We start from the raw sequence: 15,581 nt of genomic DNA on the forward strand, positions 1-15,581 counted from the left end.
TTGTTTCTGACTGGAGAACTTGATGGAAGACATCAGGTATTACAAGGAACAGACAGAAGTTCTGATTTCAAGGACACTGCAGAGAGCCATTGCTTTGTGTACAGCTCTCAGAGCCCTGCAATCACTCACTGGCTCTGCAGCCACTTCCCATCTTCTTAAGAGGTTTGGCTTCCCATGCACAAGCAAGCTCTGACACTCTGCACCTGGAACGAGTCTGTTGTGAAAAGGCTGCATGAGAAAGACCTGTGGGCATCTTTGTTGAAAGCTTCTGCCCCTTGGCTCAGCAGCCACATTTAAGTGGATTTAACCTCAGGCTCTGGGCATGAATCCCTGCCTGAGCTGTGCAACTGGACACAGGTTACAGCAGGCTCCTGATCTGTGACCATCACAGATGGAAATAAAAAGGTGAAGTCTATTAATGCTTTATCTATGATACCTAAAAAAGCACAAAAATGCACATCTGCTTGAATAAAAGTTTATTGTCATAGAAAAATCACGGACACCATTCAAATAAGGCTTTACAAGAAAAGGCCATAAAGAAAAGACACGTACAAATTCATAATAAATATACTGCTCTCCCATCATATTACACACAATATTCCTTACAGTTACACAACTAGCAACTAATTGCTACTGATGTAGTAAACAGACATTTCCTTTGCATGACTGATCCCTGCCTTTTAAGGCTAAATCCTCCTTTCCTTACTTATGCAAATTCTTAAGAGCTCAGACTCAGATTGAGTAAGAAGACTGGACTTGGTTTGTAAGAATCTTAGCTGCTACTTTTATACAAAGGTGTAGAGCTGTAGAGCACTTTTTACTCTTCATTCTACTCAGAAGTCAGCTGGTACAGTTAATATAATAAACTCATCTATATTAAAAAAAACCATGCCATTTATGTAATTTGGCTCATCTGACAAATATAGAAATTGTCTGCAATATCACATTTGTGCTTGTAATTACCTGGTAGTATCTTTCTGGTAGTCACAGTTAATATTTCCTTTTGTGGTTTTGGTTTGTTTTTTTTTTTACAAATGCATTTTAAATTCTCTTACACAGTTGTTTCATGATAAACAACAAGTTAGACAGTTCTTTACTTGAAAAACCTGAGAAGTGTACCAACTTTATTCAGATATGGTACTTGAGCATATAAGTTACTACAAAACAGAGCTGAGGTACAAAGCCAAATTCTTCAAAAACTCCAGACTTCAAAAAGAGTTTGGAAGCTGTGCAACAGTGGAGAGAGTTATATTTGATTGTCTCATCTTAGTCCCTTTTTGAACACCACACAGAACCACTGAACAGAATTTTCATTAGGTGAAAGCAAAGCAACTTTAAAAAAAGGTGTAACAGTGTAATGAATGCAACTGGATTACCAAATTATGTCAACACGAATAGGTTTCTCATATACATTCACCTGTTGTTTGAATTCTAGTTGCATTAAATATCAAATAAGACTGAAACTACTGGTTTTACTATTAATGACAAACTACCTCTTGATTCAAAGTGTGAATTCTCCCCAGTAGCTGCAGAAAAAGTCAGAGCATGTAAAGAAAAAATTAGGTTTACATTCTTTTAGCTACAAAGAAATAGATGTCTTTATCTCATATCTATCTGCTGATTCCAGTTACCCTCAGACAATTACTGGAAGATAAATAAAAGTGAATTTGAAAATAAGAGAAAGTGAAATCAGCACTTTAATATGCCCTCCAAATTTTCTTATTTCATCTAATATTTGCAATACCTGCTTTACAGTAAGCACTCCAAACAATGCAGAATGTACAAGAGAAACAGCTTCACAAATGGGATATAATGTGCTTTTTGATCAAAATTGTCTTTTTGCTATCATACTTCATTAACTATTTTTAATTTGTGAAATAACAAAATACAGCAATTTGATTACATACATGTATTTGCAACAAACTTATGATCAGAAGTCTCATTTGTTGTAAATCATTTGAAAAGGATAGAATTATACTAAGCTATGCACCTAGTCCAAAACATTTTTATAATATAACCCTCATTTTAAAATATATGAATCTGGTGTTTTCCTTGTAATAACCCAATTACTTTAAAGTTTATAAACATAATCTGTATCTCTTCTTTGAAGTAAAAATGTGTTTTTCTGTAGCTTCCCTTGAAGTATGACTCAGGCAAACTATTGAATGTAAATGTTTAAATTAATGGTCCAAGAGTGCAGAAGAAACCCAAAGTTAATAATTGTAAAAGAAGAGAGCTGTTCTGGCTTTGTCATGTGCAGTGCAAATTATGCAATCCTGACAAATGATTCCTTTTATAAATAGCAACACTACATCTTTGACATGACACTCAATCAAAAAAATAGATTTGCTGGAATGAAGAAAATGTTCCTGTATATATTGGAGTATAATTATAAATCAATTCCTTTGTTTCCTCATCCTCACTGGAGAAATGGTGTAAGCTCTTCCGGGCTGTAAAACATTATAAAAGTACAGATCACTTTACTGTTATCCTCCCTGACAGCAGCTTTCTTGGAAAAATAAGTTATTTTGTGTAGCATAGCAGCAGATAGAATTACAGTTACTGGTATGTGAAGAACTGTGAAGATACATCTTCAGAAAGCTGGTTACAGCAGTATTTTATTACTGGGTAGTGAGAAATGAAATGGTTAATTTCAATCAAAGGCTTTACAAAAATATTTATCCATGAGATACTAGCAGTATTTATCAGAGATTCTCATACTTGTAATACTGAAAGAAAAGCATCAGTGTCAGCCTACTGAAAGTTGCAGTGTTAGTATGGACTGTGCTGGTGAGGATAAAAAAAATTGAATCCTTGCCTTGGTTTATCATGGTGGCAACTCTACACAGGTTAAAATTATTGATGGATGGATATGAAAATAATATTTCAGTAGAATGGTTTAGTTATTAAGTGATGAGTAGAGATGAGTATGTTTCTGGCAGTAGAAAACAGCTTACATTTTTCCCCTCTATGGTTCATTTTCAAAGTTAAGGAAGACATTCTGTCTTACATTAGCTAAAAACATCAATTGCAACATTATGATAGCAAGTAACCAGTAGGAGCAGCTGTGCACAGATTAGAGAGATAATGAAGAACAACTTCTGATTTGGTATATGAGATGGGGGTAGACATGCAGCTGGCTGACCCAAGTTTTCTATTAGAATTGAAGTATAATAGATCCAAAAGCTAGCAACATACCTGTGTGGTACTATCCACAAGCTCATGATATGTGCATAAAAGAACTCACATGCACTGTGTCTCAACAAGACTTACAAGGAAAGCTGGCACGCATTTTGCCACATTTAGTTGGATAATAGCCTGAACAAGCTTACTTCTGCCTGTACTACTGTGTGCAGACAGAACACAGCAAACAAAACTGGGGAACATGGTGAATCCTAGTATTAGTCTACAAAAGAAAAACCCCTCTTACTATACTTTCTCCTTCATTTTTGTCTTAGTCTCTCACAAGACTCTACCAAAAATCTTAAAATACGGGAACCTTGTGGCTACTGATAAGGAATTTTATGTGATTTTGCTACCATTTCACAAAGGGCAGCAGGACTATATTATGAAAAAGAGAGCCTTGAACTTGTATGAAACACAACTTTTATCCAGGTCAGCACAAGTTGCATTTGTGATAAATCACTACCTGCTTTCTCCAATCTGGTGACTCTTTGGTTAGAGATCAAATCCAGAGACCAAACTCAATTAGGTTATTGATTATGTTGTTCACCCAATTGATCAGGTAAGACAATTTCATGAACAGTAAATTCAAAACCTGAAAATAATACTTCAGCAGAATAGTTTGTTAAGCATAAATAAATTCATAAGTGTGATCACTTCAAATACTCCTACATTTATAACCCGCTTACTTATATGAAACAGAGCAGAACTGTCATAAAGTATTGCCCTGGTTTGTAAAATCAAAATTTTACACAATAGGTACTGCTAGCTTCTTAAGGTATTAAAAAAATAAATCAAACTTGAAGCTCTGTAAAATAAATAAATAAATAATTTATTGTTCTCTCTATAACTGTTGGGCCCCTTATTGAAACATCTGTACACTTAGCCCAAGCAGTATGCATAACCTTGGCACACACATTTTGCAAGCAACACTGAGTATAAATTGAATGTTAGTAACTCAATTTGGAACTGAAGAAACTTCTGGAATAATGAACAGAGTTGGGTTTTTTTATTTCACCCTTTGTGTAAAGGAGGCTAAAACATTCTAGTGATCATTCAAAATGGTAGAAAGTCACAGCACAGACAGGGTTTTCCAGCCAGTCTGCTGGAAAGAGTTTGTGGAATATTAGGCCTTTTGATGTGAGCTTTACTAAGCCACTCTATTTCTAGTAACCTTTGTTTTTTTATAAACCTATAAAGCTTGCAGAGTAATCTTTCCAGAAAGCAGTAAGATGTACTGAATGTTGAAAAAGAGTTTTTTTGTCTTCAAAGACTTTCACTAATGCTTCACTCTAAAAAATACATGTATAGATAATAAAATTTTTACCTTCATTAACGAAAAAGTCAGCTATATAATATGCTGCTCTTACAGCTGATGGAGAATGTGGAATTCCTGGCGTATTCTTCCACTCAAAAGGATTTTTCTCTGGATGCCACTGGACACCATATATTGGATATTTGTATGCTGCAACAAACACAAAGCATGTAAGCAAGGTCTATGCTTTAAAAATTACGTGCTTAGTCATGTATGCATGTCATAGCATACATGCATGGAAAGGAAACTCAAAGGAAATGCAAAGGAAACTCAAAGAATAATATACAAAAATACCTCACTTATTTTCAGTTTCACCAAAGCTTAAACAGCAAGTTAAAATTCTGTTACAGCACAGCAGAACTGAAGAAAAAAAATGGATATGTAAACAAAGAACTTTATTCCATGCAAGATTTTTGCAAAAAACCCAAACAAAGCCCAAACCAAAACAAAAACAAAGAAACAAACAAAAAACATGGTAAGTATATCAGACTTAGAACTTCCTATCTACTGCCAGCATCATTTAACATACAACATTCACAGCCACATGGGATATTCCTGGCACTTCCATGGAATAGATCCAAGCCTTTTAGGATCTCCTTGAAGGCCTAATCAAACCAGGGGCACCTCCTATCAGCTCTGTGCCAGGACTGAGAGGCATAGCAGGAAGCCAGCCCTTAACTCTCTTACAGAGAACAGCAGCACAGCAGCTGATGACTGCTCTGTGCTAAGGCACTCACAGGCATGGGAGATGTCTGTCATTAGACTAATCAGGTTTTCTGATCAAACTGCTATTCTTCTCTTCTGGAGGACAGCCAGTAAGTATGCCATGCAGAACAATCTCACTCGCTGACAGCTGGGACTCACTGTAGAGCTGCTAGCAAGTGCACTGATCAAGATAAACCACTCCCTAGAGAGCTAACTTGTGCCTTGAGCTAAGAAAGCCTGGTACCAAACAAATGGAAACACAAGGTAAGGATGACAGAAGGCTTTTGAAGGAGGGCAATTAGCAGTATTGCTGCTAAAGTAATGAGGGATGTTGCTGTTACCTCAGTACCTTGAATTGTGCTTCTCATACAGCAAAGAGATGCAGAGCATCACAAGAAGGTGAACATAAGCAGACAGAAAGCAAGGTGCAGCTGAGGCACATTGCACTGCAATTAAACTACTACAGGATGAGTGCTGTACACTGGAAATTCCAGTATTAAAGTGCAAGAGCATATCTGGAAGAGGAACAGCTTAGAGATGTTCTTCCTTGCAGAGGAAGAGGAACCTTACTTAGAGAACTAAGTAGTTAGCACTTAAAATATCCCTGTAAACAGAGTTATGTTGCCCACTGCCAGAGCATTGGCAGCCCTGATGCTCGTCCTACGATTCTAACAGCAATATTTGTAGTACAAATTAGCATCAAGGCTACAACACCTCTAAAATGCTAGTTTGTTAAAGTCACAGTTTACAAAGGAAATTAATTTTCCTACCTTCCATGGTAGATATAAACTCCACTTCACCGTCAGTGTTAGTGGTCAGAACGTTATAGAAATTACGAAGTTTTTCATTCTTTGTGAAATTCTGTGATGAGGAAAGGACGTGTTATTTACTCATTTATTTCTAGTTTTAACAGAGCACATGCATTTTTTTATTCAGGTAATACAATGATCAATTACCTCCATGGAGAGGCTCCACATATGAAAGTTTGATGTCACTGGTTCAGTAGCAAATGCATGTAACACATCATCAGGGAAATTCTTGAATAATCTACTCTCTTTGGCAGCTATTACAAATTAAAAAAAATAATAATTAAAAAAGAATACTGTCCATTACCCAATCTGCTAACAGATGGACTAATACTGAAGAGGATATAAATGTAATAAAATACTGCATTACAGTAAACCTTTCTCTCAGGTGTAACTTTATGGTTTTAGAGTATGAGGAAAATCAGTGAAATACTACAACAGGTTTCTCAATATGCTGTTACTACCAGCCTTGACCCAAAAAAGATCCAACAAAGTACCCAAATTCTTGCTAAAATAAGCATCACTCTTTGCAATTAGTTCCAGTGACCATTCCATTCACAATGAGCACATGACAAAATTTGTGAATGTTACATGGTTTGCAGATGGATTACTTACAAATTAAGGGATAAAGTATCAACAGTGACCACGTTTTACCATTGCTGTTGAGTGGCACAGCTCTACCTTACAGGAACTCTCCTATTTCAATACCACACAAGTGGGGCAGCAATGCTAAAATTCCTCATTAGGAAAGATACAATTTGAAAAAACTAATATAATCTCTTCTCCGAGTTTGATAGGTTTTGATCCATGAATTTTGTTCCACACACTAACAAAAAGGGACATAAACTCACATTATTTTTGTAGGTACAAATTATCAAATGACTCCAAAGCCATAACTCTGGTTTTTGCCAACTGCTGTTGGTTTCAAATGGCCCATGCCCTCAGCACAAAACTTTGAAGTTTTACAAGTGATAGGGCTGCACTGACATTATTTTTATAAAAGCAGTTATTGCAACTTTATAGGAGAGAATTCAAAACGTTTATCAGAAACATCCCAAACATTTAGTCCTGCATATTTATCACAAATAAAACACAAAAGTCTCAGCAAGATTCAAACATGAGATGTAATTAATGTTTCACCTGAAGTGAAGTTCAGAGGGAGTGCAAAACCATCTGTCTTGGTGTTAACAAGCAAAACTTCGCCACTTGTGAGATACGTAAGTTCTTCATGTCCTAGACATGTTCCCCACACTGGGAAATAATCTCCTTTATCATTAGCCTTCAAAATAAAAAGCAACAACAGAAAGAAAAGCACTGAAGATTTACAGAAAGAAGACTGAAGAGAATTTGCTACTCTTGTAGCTCTCTCTACAGTTCTCTCTGTAGGTAGAGAGGTAAAACTACAACAGAAGTACAAATTGCTACCAGAGGAATTGTAACAGTTCAATCACAATTGAAACAAGCACATACTTCCTTAGGTTTTTCTCCTGAAATCTGAAGACTACAGGATATACACTTGTCCATTGAAGCGGTAAACTGGGCTTAATGTTGCCATTAATTTCACTGTTCCGTTCTACAAATAAGTAAGGTTGAAACAGTCTAAACATAAACCACAGAATGGCAACATTTCAATTAAAAAAGGCAATGATAAGAAGGGAAACAAATTAATCGGTAACCACTGAGAGGAGGGAAAGCCTATTCGTTACAATTCACAATTTAATATGAAACCTGTTATGGTCACATAGCAAGGGCACTTTGCAATGCAGGCATGCCTGTGCCCACCTGTCTGTTTTAAGAAAACAAATCCTCTTGTTAGCAAGGCTATGGTCTCAAGAGATGTATTTTTATGCTTGTTAAATAGCAGGTTTGAACCTGTGTACCAGAAAGATAAACTGTTGAGTTTAAGCTACATTAAAAAGTGAGTCACTTTCATAAGGATAAAAACAGGCAGATTAGGAAAAAAAGAAAGAAATAAAAACAAGAGAGGAAAGAAAAAAGAAAAAAAGGAATGCAAAAATAAATCAAAACTAGCTTCCTGATACTTAACTAAGCACAGTGCATGCAGAGAGTAGAAATCTGCATTTTTGTACAGTTTATTCCTGATAACATGGAATACGGGATGTTCCAGAACTCCTGCTGTTTCTGCAAAATCTGAGTAGTCTTTCTTAACCGGTTTCTAAACATTTTTACGTGAAGCATATCAAAGCACACATCCCTACCTTGCGAAGAGCTGCTGCTCAAAAGCCATTCTTGAGAACAGCTACATTGTATGGTGCTAATTAAGCCTCAAAAGATGAAAATCAAAACATGAAATCATAAAAAATAGCACAGGAAATAATAATAAAAAACAAAAATAAAGACTACTTATTAATAAGGGTTACCTATGATTAACCAAAAATTACTTTCTGCCTTTCACTCACATGACGTACACACATTATCAAATAAACCTATCCCTCCAGTCATAAAATTACGACATAAGCAATTCAGTGAATCATTATGAAATACCAACAGAACTTCATAATAACACTGCAAGCCACAAGAAACCCTCACCCCTCTTTCCTAATACCAAGACACAGGCTGCAGTGAGCAGCTTCAAGGAGAGAGATGAGACTGTCTTACACAGAAGTGTGACAGTCTTTGCAAGAGTCAGGTTTAAGGCAACAGACTTAACATCAGGAATAAAGACAAGAGATGATAGACAAAAGAATAACAACTATGTGCTATGGGGACTGAAAATTAGGAAATTTAATTACTGAGCTGCAGCAGCTGAATGGTCCTGTGAATGCCACTGCCTGTGCCTTCCCTGCCTGCTCCTGGAAAGTTGGCAACAAGGGCAGAGCAGCAATGCCTCACTGCCAGTGAAAGCTTCCACCATGGTAACACTTCAGGTGCTAACTCATAACTGGCTCCAGAACTGGGGGCAAAGTTTTCCAAAGTGTGACTTCCCTGACAATTTTAATCAATGCCAGCTGACAAGAAGTCAGCTAAGAGGAAAAAAGGAAGAACATCTAAATTTTTGTTCACTCTGAATACGGAAGTTCTGTAACAAACAATAAGGATTGTATGTAAAGCTCAGTGAATCTCCACTCTTTCCCACAATGCAAATATTACATAAAAATGTGTCGACTAGTCTCTGGAAAAAATACACCTCTTATGCTCTCAGAGAACTAAATCTTCAATAGAGATTCAGAGCCTTCCTGGTGCTTTTTGAAAGAAACAGCTTTCCCAGAAATTAATTGTTTAAATAAAGCTAATGGTCATATAAATATTTAAAAATAATGAATATAACGTTAAGTGTTCTTCCCTCATTGTTTCATGTTATAAATTAAGCCAGTTTTAGCTGCTATATGTACAGCTGCCAATACAAAGAAATAACTGGTTTAACATGCTAAAGTAGATCCCTCACCTGCACCTCCAAACATATATTTAAATCTTATAGATAAGTGAGAAAAAAGTGTTTCACTAGATGTATATGTAAAGGGAGGCCTTAATATTATATTATTGTAAATTGATTTATTTGAGAGTCTCTATAGAATTCCATCTGAGTTTAAATTTTAGTCATAAGTCTTCTACAGATGATCAACATTTAATGGCAATTTATACTCTGGTCTTTTGGATGGAATTGCAGTTACTCTATCACAAGTTCTACAAAGCCATAAAGCTCCAGGTACAGCGAATAAATTCTACTGTTCTCATCTGAAGAACTTAGGAGTTTATGACCAAAAATACAACAGGAAAGGGTGTCAGGAGTGTGAATCATCAGCGACAAAATTATTCTTTATGCACAAGCCAGAAATGAGCTATTTATTATTGAGCTTATTGTTAACATATGGGATACCAATGGAAAACTGTGAAAACATGAGCCCCCTTGTCATTTTGATCTCTGAAGAGTGACAAAAACAAGAACACGCTGTTCCTTAGCAATTACCTCTAATGCCTTGTGGTAAAATATCTTAGCAATCCTGGAATATTCTGAAGTCTTAAGATCCACACCACCTCCTGGAAAAAGTACCCTGAAAGGCAACATCCAAGAATCTGATTAGCAACGGTGATCAAACAAAAACCTGGACAATGTATACAGGGAAAGGTCTGACAGTGGGTTTAATAGTAGGATTAGAATATCTACACATCAGAAATCTATAGATAGGAACATAAGCTTCCCTTACGAACAGCAGGGACCTAGTCAGAAAAGTAGATGCGAGGCTTGACTGCTTTCTAGAGCAGACACCTACCTACCTGCTCAGTAGGCTGAACAGCCCTGTAGGCTATACTGACTGCCAGTCCATTAATTATGAGAGTTTAGACAGTGAGCATACAGGCAGACAGCTATGTTTAGGTGTCTTAGAGTTCTACTAAATGATGGTTACTATTACAAAGGTGTGATGGAGCCTAGCATAACATAAGGACCTCAGTCCCTGGAGGTTTTTAAGAAGAGACTGAATGTGGCACTCAGTGACATGGTCTGCTAACCACAGCAGTAGTGGATCAAGGGTTGGACTTGATGATCTCAGAGGTTCCTTTGAACCCAGCTGATTCTAAGATTCCAAGGAAGAGCAGAATAAGCAGATAACACACAAAACATATAGATTTCAGCTGGTATACAAAAGGGTTGTGTGCTGTGATGCTGTGAAATCCTGTCCTGACTTTTAGCTGGCTCTCCCTACTACTTTAAAATCTTGGCCCAAATCTTAATTCATCCTGCTCAGTTTCAGTAAAGAATTGTGACCCTGGAAGACTGGCCTTCTTATTGCAGACAACACAGATAAAAAAGTCCCTATTACAAAGAAATAAAAAAAGTATGTTCAGCCACAACTTTGGTCACACAGGATCTAGTACAGCCATAAAAGACAAAGCAATCTCAGAGACAATTTCAGAGAACCGGTGCACAATCCTTTTCCATCAGCACAAAAAAAACCCAAAAAACCACCCCCCCTCCAAAAAAAAAAAACAAACAACAAAAGCAAACAAAAAAACACAAAAAAAAACCAAACAAAGTAAAAAATCCCAGCAATGACAGCTCTATGTGCAACTCCCCAAACTCAAACAAAAGACTCCTATACATGTGATGACGTGGAAAGTAATAAAGTGCCAGCACCATAGGCAGCAACAAGGAATAAAGGAAATCTCTTCTGGCTATAACAGGAACAGTACATGCAGAACCAACAAAACTGAATGCATGTGCTCTCTAACCCACTGAAGCTGAACCTCAACTAGATTTACCCAAGCCACATCCATCAATTGCTGATTTTTTACCAAAGTGGCTGAATGATTTACTCTATTTCTGTGCTTTGGAAATGGCAACCTGTATCAGTGAGGTACTATCAGGCAGCTAGAAACAACTAACACCTCAAACAATCAAAAGCACCTGCAGGGTGAGTGTGCATTTAAACCCTTGTGACCAGGTAAATGATGCACAAGATCATGCAAAAGGCACCAAGTATTTGACAGAAATGTATTCACAAAATTATAAATCAGATTACTCCCTAGAGCCAATATAGAAAATGAATACATGATGAATACCTTCCAAGATGAAAGCATTTTGGAAACAGGGCAGACTATCAATTTCTACAGAGACTTAGACAAATTAGGCAGCCCTTACCTGGAAGTGGTAGAAAATTCACTTCACCTGTTCCTTTTGTTCAACCCCAAAACTAACAAGTACTAATTAGGAAAAAACATCATCATTTCTGCTACTGTAATAAGGGAGTAACCCATTAAGTAGCAATGATAATGGCTTGACATTGTTATAAGCAGACTAAAATGCAGTCACCTGTATTCCAGTATCTACAAGTGATTAGAGATGTTCACTGGGAATTTCCAAGGCTATCTCAGGAGTACATTGCTAAATTCATAAAACTGTCTCTACTACAGGAATTTCATGATTTTAAGAAGGTGGAATTGAACAATAAGTAACTTCAACTGCAAAGAACCTCAAGCTAAGCTTACAACATGCAAGATCAGTATAGCTCTTTCCTATTCTAAGTTCCCACAGAGTGGAAAGGCTTTTCCTCCAGAGATTTTATTTGTTGTTTACACACAGCTATGCTGTGGAAGCAATCAGCTGACAGTGGAGGGCATCATGAGGAAATGCAAAGCATCCTTACCCACCTACATAGCATAAACCCCACTGCCTGCCACTGCAAAGACAGAGGGATAAGGAAACTGGATTTACTTGCCTAACACACTCTTCTGCATTGAGGTAGGTGGTGAAGTAAAAAGAATGGGAGACCTCAGTGGTGAAAGTCCTTCTGGCAACCAAAGAGAAGCTGGCAGTCATGAGAAGGGGATGAAATTATGGGTTTTGTCTCCAGTATGAGAAGTGTCACTGTCTTACATTTCCTTATACTGCATGACTGTAAAGACACTGACTTTAGTGTTCAGGGCATGTCATGGAGTAGAAGAGAACAATACTCTTCCCAGATAGCCACAGGTCTAAATCTGCAAGTGCTACACATGTTGATTAACATTCTAGGATATGCATAATCTTAACAAAAATATTCACAGTTTAAGATGTTCATCCCATGACTACAACTAGCCCAATCACATGCTTATGGGCTCACATATAACCAAGCCTGTAAAGTGTAGCATCAGTTTATTTAACTCCTCTGAAATGCACTTTTAGCAAAAGGCAAACATAAAAGGTTTTGACTTTGCTTAGTCCATGGTTAAAATACATTAAATTAGATCACGCCACATTTAAAATCCAGAAAGAAGAGTAGACAGTATCAATAAGTCAGGTAAAAAGGTAGAATATTTGTCTAACAAAGACCTAAGACACAGAATTAAGACAGGAAAGACAGGTCACTCAGGCAGCAAGAGAAAAAGCACTCATAGGGAAAAGGGTAGAAGAGACTGGAAATCAGAAAGTTTTATCATAGTGGAGATATGGAGAGGGCTGGAAGAGGAAAGAAAGGGTACAAACATGAATGAAATACCCAGCAAATGCTATTAAAAATCGAAATAAAGGTGATGACTCAAGAGGAAAAAAATAACAAAGAAGTGGGTTATTTATCAAATTGTTAACCACTTTGATGCCACTTCTGGCTGCCTGCAGACAAATACAAGAGATGAGCCTTAGCACTGTTGCAGTTTATCTGACATGTGCTCCAAGGAAAGAAAGGCAGCAGACAGACACCAGATGAAATAGTGCTCTCTCTGTTTGTGTATGTGTATGCCTGGAGTTCTCAGGACAGCCTCTCTAGAGAGCAGAAAAACAGTGGTTTTGGGAATATAGCAAAGCTCACAACCAGAATTTTCATATCTTTGAGAAAAATTAGTGCTCAAAACTTACCCATTAATAGAGTGGAATATTTTATCGTATTCTTCATCTGAAAGATTTAATCTGAAACACCAAGTTACAGAATAGATATGGAATATAGATATTTAACTACAGAAATATCATAATTATTGAACAAAACCATGAAATACAGAGAACATGTAGAAAGTGTGCTGTAAACAGAATAAAACAGAGCCAAATCAAATGAAGCATTTTACTTGAAACAGCTCAATCCACAAGACGGAAAACAGGGCCTGTCACGTCCAGTTCAGGATTAGACATTCTGAGACCCCTTTGCAGACACCTGTTAAATTTAAACATTTACATGAATGGAATGGTTATTATTTCCTGCAGACCGGCAACTCCGGTTTCCAATCGATTCCAAGAAGGGCAGAGCTGCAAACACGAGGTCCCGCCCACTCTTCAGCAAAGATGTAGCAGAGAGATGGAAAGATGAGAAAGACCTCAGCAAAATGTCAGGAAAGCAGCATGATGGCACAGTGGCAGCATTCCTGCAGAACTGATACACTGGGTATATCCAAAGTGTCCAGCTTTGCTCCATCTAATTCAATCACCAGAATCAGAAGCCTTCATCCATTGATGAAGCTTCTGGTCAGCAAACACTGTGAAAGCTCCATTAGCTATGTGAGGAACACCACCTTCTAACTCAGGCACTTAACTCGAGCCCTTATTGGACTGTATATATACATACTATTGTGATTTTTCTGCAGCTGCATTAGTATTATTAATACTGTATTAGTATTATTAAGTTCTGACAGCTACCATTTTAAGATCTGATTTCAGTGCATTTACTACTTTTTAGCCAATTGTTGGCTATGAAGTATTGTCAGTTCCATTACTTACTCTGCTACTTTTTACCCAACAACCAAAACACAACACATGGAGTTAGTGACCCATAGCTTGAACAGAGCTGGACTTTGCTTTCTTCAAGGAGTACTAACAGCCTCCCACTATTGAATTCTAGGACAACAGATGTGACAAAAGATACTATGTATTTATGTACCTAGATATCTACCTGTGTTTGTGGAGCACTCCACATTAGACTGTAGATCTAACTTCACAATGCACAAACTATGGAGGATAATTTTACAGATTAAAGAATAACTTTCAAAGAAAGGTCATAATAGTAAGAGTAATAATAGTAGTAGTAACAATAATAATAAAAATATTACAAAGTACACGTTCCACTCTACTTTTATTCCGATTTCTAAAACTCTGCAAATTCTAGCATCTTCAAGTCTTTGAGGAGCTTTAAACTCTCAGAAAAGCAGCACCACTGCTTTCTGTGCCTCTAAGATCATATTATTACATCAAACAATTATTACCCACTAGTAAGGATATAAAAGTTTACCTTATTGGCACAACTCGGGCACCAGCAGATTCCAAAAACTTCACGTATGAGGCTGCAATGTAAGAACTTCCAAATCTGTGGAACTTCTCGAAATGACATTCTTGTGCCAATATCCCTGAAAGTCCAAGAAAGAAACGTACCATCATACAAATAGGAAGCACTGCACACGGAAATAATAATTAAACTCCAATTTACTGCGAGCCAGGTTACAGGTCTGCATTTACCTCCTGAAGGAAGCAAACACACCAGGACAATGCGGCATTAATTTCGACATTTAGTCACAGGCTACCAAATACACACACAGTGCCTGACTGAGACTCAGCTTTAAGTATTCAGGAGTACAAATTCTCTTAAGTTACAGCGATTTTAAGACTCTGAAACAAAGGAAGCGTGGCTGAACCAAACCTGCGCTTCAGGAGACCCCTTCACCCCACACAGACACCGGCAGGGTGTTGGCTTCAGCAGCCGTTCCCTCCCTCACGATAGCGACCGAAGGGTGCGAGGCTGCTAATCCCCGGGAGCCGAGGGACCCTCGCCACCCCCCAAATCTCCCCGAATTCCTCCCAAATCCCCCCCTTCCCCTCACCAACGATGGGTCTCTCGTTGCCCTTCCCCAGCCGGCCGCGCAGCACAAGGGAGGCCGCGGCGGCGCAGCGGAACAGGAGGAGGAAAGAAGCGGCCGCGACAACGCCGGCCCGGCACCCCATGGCCGCGATGCTCGCTGCCTGACAGAACCCAGCGGTGCCCTCAGCACCCGGTCCGGTCCGGTTCTGCCCGCCGCCGCGTAGCGCCCCGCCCGCCTGCGGCTGCAGCGCGGGGCACGCTGGGAAATGGAGCTCAGGTGGCGGTTTCGCTGCGGTTCGGGCCTGTGGCGGAGCCGAGGAGGGTTCGGTCCGGTTCTTCTCAAGGCTCTTCCCAGGCCTC

At 38.2% G+C, this 15,581-nt stretch overlaps 1 protein-coding gene across 1 annotated transcript; it reads right to left on the reverse strand.

Annotated features, from left to right (window-relative positions):
• Positions 1-468: 468 nt before the first annotated feature.
• GGH (gamma-glutamyl hydrolase) lies at positions 469-15,470 on the reverse strand. Its single transcript, XM_008492207.2, has 9 exons — positions 15,244-15,470; positions 14,658-14,772; positions 13,301-13,351; positions 9,938-10,022; positions 7,150-7,288; positions 6,160-6,266; positions 5,974-6,064; positions 4,511-4,648; positions 469-2,450 (listed from the first exon to the last, which is right to left on the reverse strand). Exons 1-9 carry the CDS (start codon positions 15,362-15,364, stop codon positions 2,329-2,331), a joined length of 969 nt encoding a protein of 322 aa, XP_008490429.2. The 5' UTR covers positions 15,365-15,470; the 3' UTR covers positions 469-2,328.
• Between the last annotated feature and the right edge of the window lie 111 nt (positions 15,471-15,581).

This window comes from Calypte anna, chromosome 2 (assembly GCF_003957555.1).
Source record: "Calypte anna isolate BGI_N300 chromosome 2, bCalAnn1_v1.p, whole genome shotgun sequence".
Lineage (NCBI taxonomy): Eukaryota > Metazoa > Chordata > Aves > Apodiformes > Trochilidae > Calypte > Calypte anna.

What these genes read in the sequence shown, in the direction of transcription:
- GGH (XM_008492207.2), bottom strand. Translation starts at nt 15,364, where the DNA reads ATGGGGTGCCGGGCCGGCGTTGTCGCGGCCGCTTCTTTCCTCCTCCTG. An exon ending in ATATTCCACTCTATTAATGG is followed by an intron (nt 10,023 to 13,300) that starts GTAAGTTTTGAG and finishes GTTGCCTTTCAG; the next exon opens with GGTACTTTTTCCAGGAGGTG. An exon ending in GTTTATATCTACCATGGAAG is followed by an intron (nt 4,649 to 5,973) that starts GTAGGAAAATTA and finishes TGTTTGTTGCAG; the next exon opens with CATACAAATATCCAATATAT.